The sequence below is a fragment of the Chinchilla lanigera genome, unplaced genomic scaffold (genome assembly GCF_000276665.1).
Source record: "Chinchilla lanigera isolate Chin_1 unplaced genomic scaffold, ChiLan1.0 scaffold00076, whole genome shotgun sequence".
NCBI lineage: Eukaryota > Metazoa > Chordata > Mammalia > Rodentia > Chinchillidae > Chinchilla > Chinchilla lanigera.
In genome coordinates, this window is record NW_004955477.1 from 881,951 (window position 1) to 900,048 (window position 18,098).

Sequence of the window (18,098 nt, forward strand, 5' to 3'; positions counted from 1 at the left end):
CTTTGGTCAAGGCAATGGGTCAATCGTCCTGGATGATGTGGCCTGCTCAGGTCATGAATCCTACCTGTGGAACTGTCCCCACCGCGGTTGGCTCTCCCACAACTGCGGGCACCAGGAGGATGCAGGGGTCATCTGCTCAGGTGAGTCACCATAAATCATGAACTCTCTTTCCCCTGAGGGTTCTGGAAAACAGCTTTTGGTACATCTCCTTACCTGTCTTTCTCAGTTTCCTGGTGTCATCTTAGTTATGAGTAAGAATCAGAATTAGTCCTTGAAATGGTGTTAGCAGTTGCTGTGGTCAGTGAGGACAGTAGACCAGAAGAAAGCAAGCTTAAAAATCTCTTGCTCATACAGTGCAGGCAGAGCAAAAACGCAAATCCTAGTCTCTTGCATTTTCTCCTCCTATGGGTCCTGGGTAGGGGTGAATGAAATGTAGCACAGAAGGCGTAGGAAGGACTCCTTCACAGAAGAGATGCTTGGGCAAAATTCCTGTTGAGGAAGCGCGGAATTTAGCCAAAGCCCTCAGTAGAGGAGTCTCTAAGTGGAGGACCAGAGTCAGGAAAGAGGTATTTCTATCAGCATTGCTGGTTCAGCATGCCAGAAGAGTGGGGGTTGTGTCTTTAACCACTACCTCTCCAGGCCCCTCCAGGTGGCCACAATGAGTATCCGAGAAGCAGGTATGGTGTTTGAAGGGCAATCCTATAAGACCTGGAGGTCATGTGCAGGAATTTCACCCACGGCTGGGCTCCATTTTATCTGAGTCAGTGGACAACTAAAAACTAATATAAGAGGGAAGGGATTGGTTCAATTTTGTCACCAGATCCAGACACCAGTTTCCAGGCACAGCTTGTTAACTTGAGTTTGGGAGTAGAGGACAGGATCTGCCTGGACCTCTCACAGACAGCAGGTCTTTGAGACAGTGGATGACAAGCAGCTCTGCCTCTACGGCAAAGCATGCATGAATGCACACCTAAGCACATCAGTATCTTCCTCTTGTGTCTGGTTTTGCCAATTCCATGCAAAGCATCTGATCTGCCTTCTCTTCTCCACAGATTTCCCACAGCAGTCCACGCCACCCCTCACGCCCACGCCCATGCCCACGTCCACACCAGGTCAGTCCTCCTGCCTCTTTATCCCTGGTCAACCTATTCCTTTTCTTCCTTCCATGCTCCCTTCGGGAAGCAACAAGCGGGAACAACAGTCTCTCCTCTCATCAAGGTTAAAGGGTGGTCAGGCTGAGCACACAACTTGTTCATCCTCCTGACCACTGCTGTGAGGTTATTTCTCTGCCACAAAGATTTTCTGACCCTCTGTCCCTGATCCTAGTCACGGATCCCTAGACCCAAGTTTAACCAAACAACCTCCCTCCATCCTTTCTTCTAATCTGGCTTTATTTTTCTTGCCAGACTGGTAGAATATAACAGATCCTTTTAACAGTAAGTGTCTGTGAAGTATGTCATACTCTCAGCATTCAGTGGTCTGACCAACAGGTCTGTGGGAAATTGCTGGTTCTTGCTTGAGGTCTGTCCCTGCTTGTCACCTCGGGTATCATGAAGGTCTCTACCCACGTGCTGGTTGCACTGTATTGTAAAAGAGATCTTTGAGTCAAGGTGCCCTTGGTTTACAAAGGATACAAATCTGACTCAAGCTCTTATCTCGTAAGGAAGTTGTTGGCTGACCATGTAGGATATGCATGGTTGGCTCTGTAGCTTCAGAGGCAGCTGAATCCAGAAATTCTAAAACTGCCTGTTCCCCTAGACATTTTACGCCCACTGGGCATGTGGGCTTCATTGTCAGCTTGTCTTTTGAACATTAGGAAAGAAAATAGTTATCAGGCCCAAGTATCTCTCCCACTAGAACATCTGTTGCCATATGTCTGGCCCTAAATCCTGGGGAACTCTAATTAACCAACTTAGTGACAGGTGCCTTCTCCAGAGCTATCTCTGTGTGCTCTGATTGTCTGGACAGGCTTTCACATTCACCTTTACATTTTCTAGTGCAGAGGGGAGCATGCGGGGTGCAGGTCTTTCCTGAACCTTATAGATTGTAGTATTTGTGCTGTTTGTTTTTTGGGAAGGAAGATTTGTGTTTTAATAAAAAAAGACAGAATTTTTAATGCACATTAACACATATATGTTTAATAGTGATTCTCCCATTCATATTATTTCCCTTTCATTATTTCACCTAGGTGATATGTTACTCATCCATTTTACCCATTTATATGTGTGTTTTTGTGTGTGTGTGTGATGTGAAGCTAAGGAAACAAATCAGGTTTTGTGCATGTTGCGCTAATACTTTAATAGAAACGAGGATATTCCAGCACCCAAATTTGCCCTTTTTAAATTGTACCATTTACAATTGACCATTTAGTTAGTTGCAGTTGCACACTTCCCTGGCATTAAGCACGTGAACAGCTGTGTGCAACCACATCCCGCTCTACTTCCGGCAATGTTTCCTCATCCCTAACCAGTGCCAGCCGTGCCTCTTTCCTCTTTTCACCCAGCTCCTAGCACACCTCGATTTTCTCCCAGCGACTGTCATTTCCCTATTCTGTGCATGTCATATGTGTGGAGGCATGTCTTTCTCGTTTGACCTGTTTCATTTCACTTGTTTTGAAGGCTCATGTATGTTTTAGCATGTAGGAGAGAGCACACCATGTCTTGTTATTGCCAAATAACATTCGCTTGTGTGGGGAGGCCTCACTCTGGGTATCTGTTTACCTGTAGATGGATATTTGAGTCATTGCCACCTCTTGGCTGATGTAAACAGTGTTTTCAGAGCAGTGAAGCGGGTTTTAGCTTGGACATTTTCTTCCAGTTCTTCGGGCAAACACTGTGAAGTGGATTTGTGGGTCACATGCTCCTTTGATCCGTATGACCAATCTACTTTGCCATAGTAGCTGGAGTCATGCCCTTCGCTATTCTGTGTCTGAGGGTTCCAATTTTTCCAGTTCTCATTGACACTGGTTATTATGTATCTCTGTCTTTATGAAATCCAGGTGGGAGTAAGGTGGAATCCCTCCGTGATTTTGACAGCATTTCTATAGGAACTGAGGACATCCTCTTCCATGGTCCAATCCAAGTTGATTTTGTGCCTGTTCCTACTTACGTTTTGTGAAGAAATCCTGGGTAATGACAGGGTGCCAACAACTGTGCAAATCCTGAGGTCATATGGGTGACAGCTGCTGTTGGGAGAGCACAGGCCCTAGACTTTGTGGTCTCAAGGTGGGACATGCTTCACCAGCCAGAGCTGTTGGATGCGGAACTCCAATCTTCCCTCGAGTTCTCCTTGTCTGAGACAGGCAGTTTCTGGAGGAAGGGGAGAGAAATTTTCCTCTGGCTGGGGTGGGAAAGGCACCATCACCTCATGATTTTCCAAGACAGTTGCCATGGGAGATTCATTTGGGTCCGTCTGCAGGGCTGCCCTCAGGAGTGCAGGTCTCACTGTGGAATTTCCTGAGTTTTGACTCTGCTTCTCCCCAGCTTCCCATGCAGTGAGTCCTCAGTGCCTCAGGTCAGGCAGGAGGATTGCCAGGTCTCTTTCCCTTAGAAAACTGTGTGTCCACAGCTTTACAGAGAGCGCTGGAATGTGAGCAGGCTCTCATCACCAGTGCCGGTCTTGATGCCACCCTCTGCCCACAATTTCCTCCTGGGGCTTGCTGTCCAGCCCAGGTTGGCCCAACAGCTGGCGTGGCCCATGGTAAGCACCGTGCATGGGTGCTGGATCTAATCTGCCACGTCTGTATCCAGGGCCGCTGCTGCAGCGTAGTGTATGTAGGGCCTCAGGCCAAGACTCTGCTTCTCTTCCCTCATCTCCCAGAATGCATGGTTCAAAGAAGGCAGAGAAAGTCCTTTCTTACACCTGGGATATTTCGGTAGAAACCGACCGGGTGTTCTGCTGGTGGTTTTCAGCTTGCTACATGTTCAGGATTATCTTGTGTCTGTGTTCCTCCTGCCTTCATCCATAAAGCAAGCACAGAAATCCTTGAAGTTTCTACCTTTCCTCAACTGCTTTACAAATTTCTCAGGCCTACATTTGTCTCCAGATATATATTTGGCTTTGTTCTCCTCTCCACTGAATCTAATGCTGGGGAAGAACAGACTAGTCACCCCTTCTGCAAGGTGACAGAGTAGCAAGTCAATAAGCAAGGTAGGAACGGTGGGTATTGGAGCCCTGCTCCCCCAAGAAGAAGAACTGTGTCCCCGTTCCTTGCCAAAAGGACCCTGCCTGTCTCAGAAGACTCCTCAGGCAATGGCTGAGTCTTCAGAGCTTCCTCTTTGTGGTGTTTTGTTCATTTGGAAGGAGCATCACTTGTTTTGACTGTGTCCTAGCTCTGTGGACCCTCTGCTACCACTTACTGATTCCTTGCCACAGGGTATGAACTTCAGGAGAGGAAAGGTTTTGGTGACATGTATCTGCTGTGGACACTTGGTGCCTGAGGTTTGACAGCAATGAGACGTTCGGATCAGCGCGTCCAGTTTACCCGCAGTGACAATGACAGGAGTTCTATCATGGGATGTTACTACAGAGTGCCAGTGAGCACAGGCAGCTCTCCCTACCCTGCTCTGAGGGGTGAGAGATAGGAGTTTTACTCACAGTTCAATGATTTCATAGCTGGGCCGGAAGACAGATTCTCCTTTGGGCTGCCTCCTTCTTCTGCGTGAGTAGAGGGTGTCTTCTTTGGGAAGGGACCCGAGACTTCTCCTATCAGAGGCTCATCATCCACGCTGTTCTGTCCTCACACTAGGGCCTCCATTTCTCTCTTCTCCTTCGCCGCTGTGCAGACGGTACGTGCGTGTGTGGGGGTGTGTGCACATGTGTGCAGGTGCCCGTCCTTGTGTTAGGGTTCGGATGAATGTCTTTCCCTGTAATAATCCTGAAACAGCCTGCAGTTCTGCAGGGCTCAGAGATCACAGAGGAGGCACAGACAGTGATGTGGGAAACAGAGAGGTGCATTATCTGGGGCTTTGTTACCACTAATCTTGATTCTGTCGTGGAGCAATCTCTGTGCATTTGGCTCTAACTATGAGAATCCAGGAAGTAATTTTGGACCTAAGGTCTTGGGTCAGTAGAAGTGAGGGCACAGCTTATGAAATTGAGGAGAGAAAATGCCAGACTGATGAGAGGCGCTCAGCCCGATCTCCATCAGGGCCTCTGTGCTGTGCATGAGCTCAGGTCACAAGTGCCCCTGGGCTAGGCAGGGAGGGGGCTGCTCTCCTCTTCCTTGGGTTTTTAACCTGTATGAGAGACTGGGACACTGGGAAGTAGTTTTGGCTTCATAGCCACTGCCTCGCCTCGATGTTCCTCACAGAAACAGAATCAACTGTGAAACTTGTGTCCTCCCTAGGCACTGATTCCGGTTTGGCCCTGAGGCTGGTGAATGGAGGACACCGCTGTCAGGGCCGTGTGGAGGTCCTGTACCGGGGCTCCTGGGGCACCGTGTGCGATGACAGCTGGGGCACCAATGATGCGAACGTGGTGTGCAGGCAGCTGGGCTGTGGCTGGGCCGTGTCTGCTCCGGGAAATGCCCGCTTTGGTCAAGGCAATGGGCCAATCGTCCTGGATGATGTGGCCTGCTCAGGTCATGAATCCTACCTGTGGGACTGTCCCCACCGCGGATGGCTCTCCCACAACTGCGGGCACCAGGAGGATGCAGGAGTCATCTGCTCAGGTGACAATATAGTTGCTCTCTATTTTGGTGGGTGGTTTTCCTAAAGAAAGGGTCCCCTCCCCCAGCACTCTCTCACCATGGTCTTCTCTCGGAAATGGGTGTTCTGACGCCTGCACTGGTTAATCTCTGGTGTCTCTGAGCTTGGTGGGTGTGATGCCCTTGCCTCCTTAGGTTTGCCCCTGTAGCACAGGAGGGTTTAACCTAACCTGAGGATATGAGAACATACTCCCCTTCCACTGCTTTGGAGATGGTTTACATTGGCTGCTTAGCTTTCCTATGCCTCTCAGGGAGTGTTTCCAATTGACAAAGGTGAATGGCCCCAATGTTTGTCCTACCTATCATCCTGAGTTACTCGTTCCACCACATCTGAGCCCTGAAACTCACTTGTGTTTTTTTTCCTCTCTTCCTCACAGATGCATCAACTCCCTTTACAACATCTGGTAAGTCCGCCTTCTCTTCTTAAGAGAATAGATATAAAGGGTTTTATTTCCTATAGTATCTCTAAAGATTTGGAAAGAAGGTTAACAGTAAATAAAGCAACCATTTCAAGCTGGGCATAGTGCCACACGCTTGTAATCCCGGTACACAAGAGGCTGAGGCAGGAGAATTTCCATGAGTTCAAGGCTAGCCCAGATGACATGGTGGGTTGAAGACCTGCCTGAACTACATAGTGAGAACTTGTCTCAAAAACAAGCACATTAATTAAGTAATTAACAAGTAATCATGCTTTTCCATATAATTTCACAATATGAGGATGTCATAAAAGCCTTCCACTGCTCTTAAAAAGTGGTACAGCTACTTTTTTGGTGTCATTAAAACTTCCTTCATCATCATTTTTAATGCCTGTATTGTATTCTATTATATAGCCATGCCACAATTAAGCTACATTTCCAGCCCCTTTATTTTTTATATTTGAGACAGGGTTTTATTAGGATATGTAGTTTCCTGGGCTGGGGTCAAACTTGCAACCCTCTGCCTCAGCCTCCCAGAGTGCTGGGGTTACAGGTGTGCGCCACCACACCCAGCTTGTTATCACATCTTTACTACCTAGGCTTGTGTCTAGCATTCAAGAAATACTTGCTGAAAGAAAGAGTGAATATGTGATTAGTGTTAGTACTTTGATGAACATTCTGGAAACACACATACATGCAACAGAACATTCTCATGTCTCATAGTATTAATTGCCACTTCAGGGAATATAGTAAATATTTTTTCTGTGGCCTTAAACTTAGGGTTTTTATGGTATTGAAATTATTTCTATACAGTACAGCTTAACAACTGCATAGTTTTCCATTGTATGGTTATATCAGAATTTAGTTAAAGAATTCTTTCATTTAAAAAAACAAAATAACAAAAGCAAATACATAAACAAAACAGCATCAAAACACAGTGATAAGGTATTAACAATGGTTGTTATATTATATTATATAATATCATCTTCAAAGTGGTTGCAGCATATAACCAGATATAGGCATGCAAGATTGATCAAACAATCACACATTAACAGTTCCTGTCACTAAACCAATAGATATTAGTAGTACAATTATCCTAGCTATCCTGTGTATATGTATACATATTTTTTCCCTCTTCCTTCTTTCTTTTTCCTCTGCCCTCCTTCATCCCAGTCGCTCCTTCTTATTTGAGCAGTTTCTTTTCCCTTTCACAGTATCTATTGTACCTTTCAGATTTTATTTACTCTTTCAGGTTCTTGTAGTAGGGAGGAAACACCATGTTTACATATGTGAGTCTGATTTAGTTCACTAGTGAGTATGGTCTCTAGTTGCATCCATTTATCTATAAAAGCCTCTACTTTATCTTTATAGCTGAGTAATACTTCATTGTATAAAAATATCACATCTTTTTTATCCATTCCATATGCACTATAAGAACCATTGTTGAACTCCTACCATCTTGTATAGTGAAGCTCTGCATCATTTCCAAAGTTTTATTTTAATTAATTAATTTTTTTTTTACTTATTACTGTCTTTGATTGTTTGATCAATCTTACATTCTCACGTCTAGTGGACTGAGCAACTTCTTTGAAGACAATAGTATGTAATGTAGCAACCATTGTAGATTCCTGTCCCTTCCCCGACGCCAGACCCTGTCCAGTGGAGGCCAAATAGAGCCTGCATCACTGGGGAGCATGTGGTGTAATGAACAACAATCCCTCCTCATCCGTTCCAGCCAGCTACTCCTAGCACCCTCCTCACTCCTTGATCCCTTCCCCTCCATCACCATCCTTCATGCCTCTTGCCCCCGGCTTCCTGCGGCAGCAATTTCAGGTTCTTCCTTTCCTGCCATTCTCCACAGAACAGCCATGGTGGGTGTCTCTCCCTGCCCAATGGTTAGTTCCAGGCTCAGCCTTCAAGGGCTGTCAGGCCTCAGGGCCTTCTATGATTCAGTCCCTTGGCCCATGCCCTCCTTGTCATCCACAAGGAAATCCCCAGGTCCCCCATACTGGGCCCCTTTGCATGTGGTTTCCAGTGCCCGGCACATCCCTTCCTCCCTCTGCCAGTCCCTGTTTCCCGCCCTCTATTCCCCATGAAGTCTGGACCACGAGCCAAACCTCTGGCTCCCATCCCCGGGCTTTCCTCTGTCTCAGCCACATTTCATGATGTGTCATCTCCTCCACACTGTGAGAGTCCCGGGTCAGGCCCCCACTGTAAACCCAGGGCTGACATCGTACCTGGCACAGACGAGCCAGCAGTCAACAATAACACTGAAGATGCCAAAAAACTAATCACGATTCTCTCTGTCAACAGCTCCTTTTCCCACTGGCAGCCAGCCAAACGGTAAGTTCTGAGCTCCCTGACAATTCTGTGGCAGAGATGCTTGAACCTCTCCCTTCGCTGTCCTTCAGTGATGAGGACACTGTGGAGGGCTGATGGGGATGGCTAGGGGAAATCTTATCCAAGCACAGCCGCCCCGGGAGGGTGTCTCCCCTGACCCTTGGGGGATGGTCCAGGTCCAGGGCACCTCTTGTTCTGTCCCTGCTGTGGAGATTGTGTAAAGCATTTTCCCGGGTGACCGTGCAGTCACCAGCATTCTGTTGTCCTTACAGCAAACTATTCCTGTGGAGGCTTCCTGTCCCAGTCATCAGGGAGCTTTTCTAGCCCCTTCTACCCTGGGAACTATCCAAACAATGCCAGATGTGTGTGGGACATTGAGGTCCAAAACAACTACCTTGTGACTGTCATCTTCACGGATGTCCAGTGAGTATGTGGATGCAAAGCAGACTGCCTCAGGGACTCCCGCGGACATTTAGAAAGGGAAGACAGGGTACTTAGAAATTCAGGGGAGATGCTTGTGTAGGTGACATTTTTTTATTATGGGTTTAATTTTTGACTTAGCCTAGCACTAGTTTATAGGGAGTGGTAATAGATTGGGGAGTACAGCCCTGGAGTGGACAAGGGCTCTGATTTCAAGTTCCAGATCTTCCACAAATGTGCCACAGGAAGTCATGCATCTTCCCTGAGCCTTAGTCAAAAGAGAGGAAAATAACTGTGTTTAACAGTTATTAAACACATTAACTGTTAATGTGTTTAATATCTGCTCTCTTCCCCACACTGATTCCTGAGAAGATCAAAAGAGTATGTCACAATACGTGAAAGATGTTACCCAGCGGGAGGCAGGGGGTGTTGTTAGGAGCCAAGATGGTCTTAGAGGGAGTAATGCAAATAATCCTGTTAACCACACCCATTTTGTTGAACTGTTTTCTTACCACCCCTTCCTTTCTGTCATGAGTTCCTGGGGTTGGGCAGAGGGGATGGCACTGATGTGACAGACATTAGGCTACCTATCTGTTCTTCCCCCAATTACAAGTGGAAATCCACTCTTTGAAACAGAGGAGACATCACCACAAATGCTTAATATATGATATATCCAAGGAGGGGGGTAGCAAGCTGACCATGGAAAAGCACCAGAGTTTTCTAGACTCCTGGACAAGAGGGTACCATACTTTCTTCTCTAACGATTATTAATGAACAAAATAGGTATCTGTCTTGATTTCTGTTTGCAGAAATCTTGGAGTCTCTGCCTTGATAGTTCAGTGGGAATGTTGCAAGAGATACATGAGCCAAATCCGTTTGTCACTGCAATATAAGGACAATACCTAAAACTCCCTATTCCCAGGGGACTGGGCTATCCCTGGCTGTTCTTTAGACAGCATACCAATAACAGTGACCACTCTTGACATTATATAAAGCACATCTGCATTTGCTATTTTATTGGAGCCACACAACTGCCTTCTTCGATATGCATGGACAGGATTGTTTCACCTTTGTACATAGGAAGTTTGAATTTCAGAAGGTTATTTGACTTGCCTGATGCTTATTTATTCAATTATGTATTTATATCACTATGAACTCATGGGTACATATTTCGCTGTAGGAGAACCAGGCACTCTTTAATGAAAGAAAAATGGTCTAAATCGAATATGCACTCTTCCTTTTATAATTCAAAGGGTTTTCAGAAGAGGGCTATAGATTTCATATGTGTGATTCCAGAGGCTGGATGAGGGCCCAGGGCAATCATGGGAAAACAAATCCCTCTTGTTTTAAGGAAATCTACTCTTCACAATGATGAGTTTTTTTCAGAGTTTGGAGGACAAAAGTCTGACCTCCTCCCTGAGATCTGTCCATCTGTGTCAAACTCTGGATGGAAGCAGAACTAAAACTGTGTGTTCTGTCTCCACAGGCTTGAAGGTGGCTGCAGTTATGATTATATTGAGGTTTTCGACGGCCCCCACCGTAGTTCCCCTCGCATCGCTAAGATCTGTGATGGCTACAGGGGCTCCTTCACCTCAACATCGAACTTCATATCAGTTCGCTTCAGCAGTGATTTCAGCATCACACGGAAAGGATTCCGGGCTGAGTACTACTCCACCTTTGCTAATGACAGCACTCGTAAGTTTCCCGTGAGGACGCTTGGTTCAGAGTGGGGACATCACTGAGAGCCTTCTGCTGCTCAACTGTCCTATGGTTGTAAAATACAAAGTTAGATCAGCCCCATCAGAGCCCCAAGGCTTGATTTCCTCCCAAGCCAGGCCTTGGACACTGGGTCTTGGGACTCTAGCTGCTGGATATGAGGTCAAGGACCTGCACTGGATGATTGGCAGTGCATTAGTTTTATTGTAGTCAGCAAAGAAGAAGTAGAAGGTGCAAGATTATACTTTCAGCGATAGCAAGAAGTCAGTGCCAAAGGGAGAAACAACCACCTGACTTGAAGCTTTGTGATCTTTGTTGAATGTGGGGCACTGGCCACGTCCTGAGACCTAACATACTAGACTTCCATGTGAAGATCCACAAAGCTGGTCACAGCCCCATCTAGAAGAGGCCATGTGGCTGCAATCTGAGACGCTGTATGGAGTGATGGATACATTAATCAAAGACTGGGCAAGATGATGTCCAAGGCCTTGTAAGCAGTCAGGATTTGAGGCAAAGACTTTCTCCATAGCTAAATGACCTTACTTCATCACATCACCAAAATTTGACTGTAGAGTTACTTTACTTTGTGAGTAAATGGTAATATGGCAGGTCATTTCACTTATTTAAAATCTTGCTTCGTGTTGTCCATCAGGGACATCCTAACTCCATATGCCTTTTTAGGGCTTTCCTGAGGATGGGGCTGACTTGTGTCAAAGGGCACTTGGGGGTTGCAATGAGATATATTCTATTCATGCACCCTACATGCTAACCTTGTGTGTCAGCTGTCTTTATCTGTGACCTTTCACATGGAAAAAGCACCTATAGGACTTATGGGGCTTGGGAACACTGACCAAGTGTATTATCTGCCCTTGTCCATCAGATCTGTTTTGCCTTCCGAATCACATGCAAGCCAGTGTGAGCAGGACCTACCTCCAGTCCCTGGGCTTTTTGGCCAGTGACCTTGTCATTTCTGGCTGGAACGGGAACTACCAATGTCAACCCCAGATAACGTCGAGTCACGTGATATTCACAGTTCCCTACTCCGGCTGTGGCACCATCAGACAGGTGAGCCTGGATATGTTCCTCCACTTCCTCTTGAGCATGCTTTCTTACAGTGATACACAGTATATGTCTTGAATACTTGGGATCCTGATGTTACGATTTTGGTGGAGTCAGAACATAGTCAGATCAAGGGAAGAGAGAAATCACTGGGATCATGATATAGCTACAGCTACTTGCAAATAGGAGGGAGTAGAAGGACGGAAGGCAGCTCGGTGAGCAGTTTCTCTGGCTGTGTCTTACAGAGAGCTCATTTGGTAGGCTGCCACTCCCACCAGCAATAACAAGAGCAGCTCCGGGTTAGTTCTGAGTTTTATAGGACCTGAAGCTTGTACAGCCTGGGTCTGAGATGAGTGAGAATGGCAGGGGCCTCATTAAGCCAAAGAATGCATATATATCTTACTTTCCTAAGCTTTACAGAAGCGTGTGGCAATGCAAACACATTGCTACACCTTAGAGAAAGCCCGTTCGCTTGTTAGTGTCACAATTAATCGGTTTCTGTAGCTACCATTTGTTGAGCTGTCACCATCGAGAGTGACCAACCATCTTGGTTTGCTTGAAACTGCAGATTTTAGCACAGAATGTCCCATGTCCCAGGACATTCTTCAGTCCTGGGTATATTGGGATAGTTGTCATTCTACAAGTGGCAGCTGCCGTAATTAGTCCAAATCCCACTCCCCAACTTCTCAAATATTTGCTTATTGTCATCTTTGCTTTAAAAATGGGGAAGTGAGCTGAGAGAGACCAGGCATGTTGCTCAAGGCCATTCAGCCATGACGGCATAATCTGAGAATCTCAAGAAACTTATGCCAAGTAAAAGGAGCCATGCTCTGTGATTCCATTTATATTAATAAATGTGCAGTTACAAAAAGATTATCCATGGCTGTTTGTTACCAAGTTGGAGGGGTGGCTGCCAAGAGTAGAAGGATGCTGTGGGGCAATGGAAATCTTCCGTGGTAGTGATTACATTATCAAACCTTTGAAGGTATGATGCATTTATCCCAAGTGTGTTTAATTTTAAATTAGCAATTCTAAGTTCTGAATGCTTGCCTGACACCTAAATTTCAAGCTTTTGTGTTAAGGACCAAAAAAATGATGATACTTTTATTTGGCAGGTCATTCATAGTCTGAAGTGCTCGCATTGTACAGTGTAGGTGGAGCACACAAGGTCAGCCAGGGCATGTTCCTGCACCAGAAATGTAGTGACCACTTATCGTGTGGCAGTCGCTGTGCTAGGTGCTAAAGTGATGCTGTTCACTACCTGGCAAACTTGTGATTTGGAAGAAGCAGAGAGGAAGGGGACACTCATTTCACCAACCAGATGGACCCACTGGCTGTGAGTGCCTGTGTCTGAGGAACTGCAGTGGCCACATGGTCACCCAGGCCCTTAATCAGATCTTCTATACAACAGGTCTCCTTTGAAGAGGCGTTTGGTGGGTCAGGTAGACTTACTTGCAGGGAGGAGTGCATACCAGTCATGCCACGCAAGTGGTTTGTTCCACCAGCTTTTATATTTCATCTTGTAAACTAATCATGTTGGGTCCTGGTTTGCCATGAGTTTAGCCCTGGGAGTCAGTTCACCAGTAGTGATCATTGCTTCAGAAGCAAGCTTATCTAGTATCCTAATCAGCCAGCAATATTTTGTCCTTGACAGTGTACACGACTAAAATGCAAAGCTTTGTCTCCCTTTTTTTCATGCAAAGAGTAAGGCTGCCTTACCTGTTAGGACTTATGTTTAGGTCACTAATGGTATTATCTTCCTGTTCATTCTTGCAAAAGTACTTGTGTGCTAGGACTCAAAGCATGTGGGCCTGGGAAAGGTTTGCTTCTGACCATCATAGCACTTGACAGGAGAAGAAATTCCACAGTTCCTAACAGGGCGATGGCACTCTTATGCTCACCATGAGCTGAGTGTTCACAATCATGAATCTTCCAGGAGGCCTTGTTGCCTGTGTCCTCTTGGCCATTTGGACTGACAACTCCCTGCCTTGTCCTCCACTCATCCTAGCTCTTCCACAAGACTGTTGGACCCTGCTCCTTTCATTCATTCCATCAATACTATTGGTGACACTGTGTCAAGCCCTTAAGAAAGAACATTTAAACATCATCTTTCCTGTAAGATGGCCACAGTTCCCAGGTATAGGGCTCCCATCTTTGGAAAAGTCACTTTCAAGAGATGATAGGCACATCAAATGCCATGAGGTACCAAGATTCCTAAGAATTTGATGGTTAGTGGAAGGCATGGTAGCAAATGGTCTTGTGGTACAGGGAAGTGGGACAGGAATGGCTCCAGGGTGCTGTGACCCACACAATTGTCCCAACCCCAGATGTCAACGCCTGCTGCTAGTATAACTCTGAATCTCTACAGCTCCCAGCTCTCACAGTGTCAGTCACCAAGCTGCAGCAATTACCAGTCAAACAACACAATGTAGTTAACGCTGATCTCACCAGACCCCTCTCCGAGGAGTACGTAACTTTCTCCCCTGTGACCCCCAGCCACAGTGAGAATGAAACAGAACATTCTGTTCTGAGCCTTGAAACACGGAGTCCAAACACATGGTAGGTCAAGAGACCATCCAGACACCAATCTTGCCAATGAGGAAGAGCAACGACTGGGGTACACCACGGTTATCATATGGTAAAAGAAGTGCAGGAGGAAGTCTTACTAGCTGAGCTGGACATCCAGGCCAGATAATAGTATCAGGCATTGCCCATCTGTGTGTGGCTCTGGGAACATTTTGAAGTTGGTGGAATCATTTCCTTCTTGGAAATCAAATCAACCGTGAAATCCTCTTACCAGATGACATTTTCCTCACTCTGCTCTCTTGCCTGCCACTCCTAGGTCGATAATGATACCATCAGCTATTCCACCTTCCTCAAAGCAGCAGTTTCAAATGGCATCATCAAAAGGAAAAAAGACCTCAACATTCATGTCAGCTGCAAGATGCTCCAGAACACCTGGGTCAACACCATGTACATTACTAATGACACCATTGAGGTCCAGGAAGTCCAGTATGGCAGTTTCAATGTGAACATTTCTTTCTATACATCCCCTTCCTTCTTGTATCCTGTGACCTACAGCCCATACTATGTGGACCTGGATCAGAATTTATACCTTCAGGCTGAAATCCTCCATTCTGATGCCTCCCTGGCCTTATTTGTGGACACTTGTGTGGCATCACCATATCCCAATGACTTCTCATCTTTGACTTACAATCTCATCCAGAGAGGGTAAGGACCGCTTTTATAGGGTGGGTTTAAACCTTTGCCTGATAATTCAGATATAAGTAGCCCATAAGGCTCAGAGTGCAGATTTTAGTTAGATGAAGTTCCAAGGAGCTGAAGCTCAGCTAAACCCCTTTCTCGGTGTAGACATATACTATAATATTTACCTTCTGAGAACCTTTCTTGCTGTGTCCTGGAAAACACCACTGATCAGAAGATCAGGAATTTCATCATCACCACTTAACATGTGGGAAGAATTAAATGACTCCCCAGCAGTCATTGAATAAGTTGGCTGTAAACTGTGATTAGACTTTAGGTGACCAAACCCCATCCTTTGGTTAAAATTACCTGTGTGTAATGGGAAAAGCATTGGTGTGGGAGCAGAACAAGGCTGCAACCCATACTTCTTTGGGTCAGTTTCCTCACCTGTCAATTGTGATAGTGATACCCACACTATAAATCCTTCATATTACAAGAAAAAAAGTGGATGGACCCTCAGCTTATCCAGCAGATGGTCCACAGGACTGTTGCACTAAGGAGCTCTTTGTGACTTCCGTGGGCCTGAAAAGTTCTCCAGTTCCGCTCAGGTAGTACAGGGGTCAGGCTAATGTGCCCGGGCTGGCTCCTGTCCCCTGCTCCGATTTCCCAGATGAGGCACTCTGTAGAGGAGCATGAGACTCTCCTGAAGGGGTCCTAAGAGGCCAGGTGTACAAGTCCAATCCCCACTCTGTGTTTTCCGCTGCTGGTGGCACTGCACTTCTTGACTTGCCATACTGCCTTTAATATCTTAGTAGCCATTGCCTCCTAAGAGAAATTATACTGATGAGGTAAGGAGTGCTGGTAGGAATGAAGGGTGAGGATTAAATTTCACACCTCCCCAAGATACTAAAAGCAGCATCTCTTTCTAGGCACAGTTTGAATATGTGTCAGTTCAGTGAACAATGGTGAAGCTCATCTTGTCTATAATCTACGCAATTGTTCCAATGAGCAGCTTCCCCCAGCGATAAAGTTGGAAAGAAAGCTGACCCAGATTCCCTCTCTCCATGAAACAAGTTAGCATTTGAGTGGATACAAAATGATTGAAATGAATGCAGATGAATGAGCAATTTAATGTCCTGCCAAAAGATTCTTGTCTACAGGTGACATTCTGCCACTTATATGGTGGTGCAATTTTATGGGAGGAGGGGGGACCTGACTGCACATGAAGCAGAGAAATCCAGTGAGGGGTGCTACTTAAAGATGTCGGCAATGTACCAGAGCTCCCTGGCCTGTTTCACAAGTGCCCTGCCTCTGAGTGAGCCTCTCGGGTTTTCTCTTGTGCCTTGGCCAGTAAGGAGGCTGCTGTGGAAAAGACAATGAAATCTGAGTGTCTGAGGACAGCTGAAGTGAAAGTAGAGGCAGGAAATAAGCTTTGGAAGACAGAGGAGGGAGAGTGAGCAGACCTAGGCCAAGTTTCTGGGACAGCCCGGCTGTCCTGGGACCATGGCCACTCACCTCTGAGACATCGCTGCCCTAGGGTCCCCAGACCAGCTCACCTTGTTCTTCTCTTGCCCCATCACTCAAAGCCCCACTAGTATGACTGCACGTGGTTTATCATGAGAAAAGCCACCCTCATTCATATCTAGTAAAATTCCTTAAGTAGGTCCTTAAATTACTTTTTTTCTACCACCAGCTGGGATGAGGGAATGAGGAAGAAATTCCATGAAGGGAATGAGGAAGTGTTTGGATACTGGAGTAGGAGGCCTGCATGGTCCCCAGGCCACTGTGGAAAATACAGCTGCACAGGGCTCAGCAGAGGCCCAGTGGCTCAGGAGAGAGAGGCCCTGGGAGAAGGAGAGCTAGGCAGGCTAGGAAACACTAAAATTGCCCACCGTGTACCCAATGTCACTTTGCCTGGCCCTGCAACCAGGAAAGGGAATGAGAAATTATCTTTTTTCCTTCCCTGTTTTGGCCTGCTCCTGGGCTGCTAACTTGAGCCACTTCCCTGACTCTCCGGGCTTACTTGGGGCCATGGAGCACATGCCTGTACCTGAACCCTGACCCTCGGTGCTGCATGAGGCCTGCTTGTCTGCCTGGAAACCCCAGGGGACTTGCTATTGGAGGATGCTGGTGATGCACCAGACCCACTGGGGTTTGTCTCCGTCCCTGGCAGTGAGTGTGTGATCAGCATGGTCTTCACAGAGGAAGTGAGGTGGCTCGGGAGGCTGGGCAGCCTGGAGGGGCTGTGGAGCTCCACGCCTGGTACAACTGAGTCATGACAAATTCAGGGCCTTGGTGAGAACTAACAGGTTCCTTTTTTTTTTTGTCTTCCAGGTGCATAAGGGATGAAACCTTCCAATTCTACTCCCAACCATCTCCCCGCATTGTCCGCTTGAAATTCAAATCCTTCCACTTCCTGAACCGCTTCCCTTCAGTGTACCTGCAGTGTAAACTGGTGGTGTGCAGAGCGTATGACTACTCTTCCCGGTGCTACAAAGGCTGTGTTGTGAGATCCAAGAGAGACGTGGGCTCCTACCAGGAAAAGGTGGATGTCATCCTGGGACCCATCCAGCAGCAAGTCCCCCCTGAAGAGAAGAAGAGCCTGGGTAGGTGGCCACTCTCGGATGACCCCACTGCCCACTGAAGTCCAGGTGCATGACACTCGTGGAATTAAGATGTTTCTGTTGGTGTCATGTTACAACCAAATGTGCCAGGAACTCTGTGCTGTGCCAGGGCAGAGAGTTTGACTCCGAAGGCATATAGACCCAATGCTTTATCCTCTGGGTTCTGAACTCCCGGAACATGTGCTTCTCATGCTTAAAATGAAAATGTTCATACTTACCCCTTATGACTGTTGAGAGGGTTAAATAAAGTAATGTTAATTAAACTGCCTTGACCTCTGACTGGTGTATGTCATTGGGCACCTTATGAACAATAGCTTGTTAATATTGGCATTGTCACTCATAGTCACAACATTAATGATACTATTATTCTTCATCATGATGACACCAAGTGATAATACCAGGCATAGGGACTTCAGGAAGAGGATGGCCATGAGAATGCATGTGTGGATACATGTGAGGAGGAGGAAATATTCCCAGCATTCTCAGGGTGATTTGTAAGATTTCTGGCCCAAGCTGGGGCCAACTCTACAGATATGATGACCATAGTTATGGGACAAGGCTAGGCTAACAGTAGTGACCACACACCCTCCCCTTTGTTAGGGTGTCAGGCAT

The 18,098-nt window shown here is 46.5% G+C and overlaps 1 protein-coding gene across 5 annotated transcripts in view; it reads left to right on the forward strand.

Moving 5' to 3' along the window:
• The window catches only part of Dmbt1 (deleted in malignant brain tumors 1), a 36,316-nt gene extending 18,563 nt beyond the window's left edge, over positions 1–17,753 (forward strand). For 3 of the 5 annotated variants that reach the window (XM_013503090.1, XM_013503093.1, XM_013503094.1), the window contains 10 exons: positions 12–140; positions 1,053–1,112; positions 5,348–5,671; positions 6,085–6,111; positions 8,437–8,466; positions 8,736–8,886; positions 10,370–10,578; positions 11,480–11,664; positions 14,501–14,889; positions 17,197–17,753. In XM_013503090.1, the coding sequence (XP_013358544.1) occupies positions 12–140; positions 1,053–1,112; positions 5,348–5,671; positions 6,085–6,111; positions 8,437–8,466; positions 8,736–8,886; positions 10,370–10,578; positions 11,480–11,664; positions 14,501–14,889; positions 17,197–17,506 (1,814 nt within the window). In that variant the 3' untranslated portion in view covers positions 17,507–17,753. The remainder of the gene's footprint in view (positions 1–11; positions 141–1,052; positions 1,113–5,347; positions 5,672–6,084; positions 6,112–8,436; positions 8,467–8,735; positions 8,887–10,369; positions 10,579–11,479; positions 11,665–14,500; positions 14,890–17,196) is intronic. The other 2 variants (XM_013503092.1, XM_013503091.1) reach the window with 2 other exon arrangements.
• Positions 17,754–18,098: the final 345 nt, after the last annotated feature.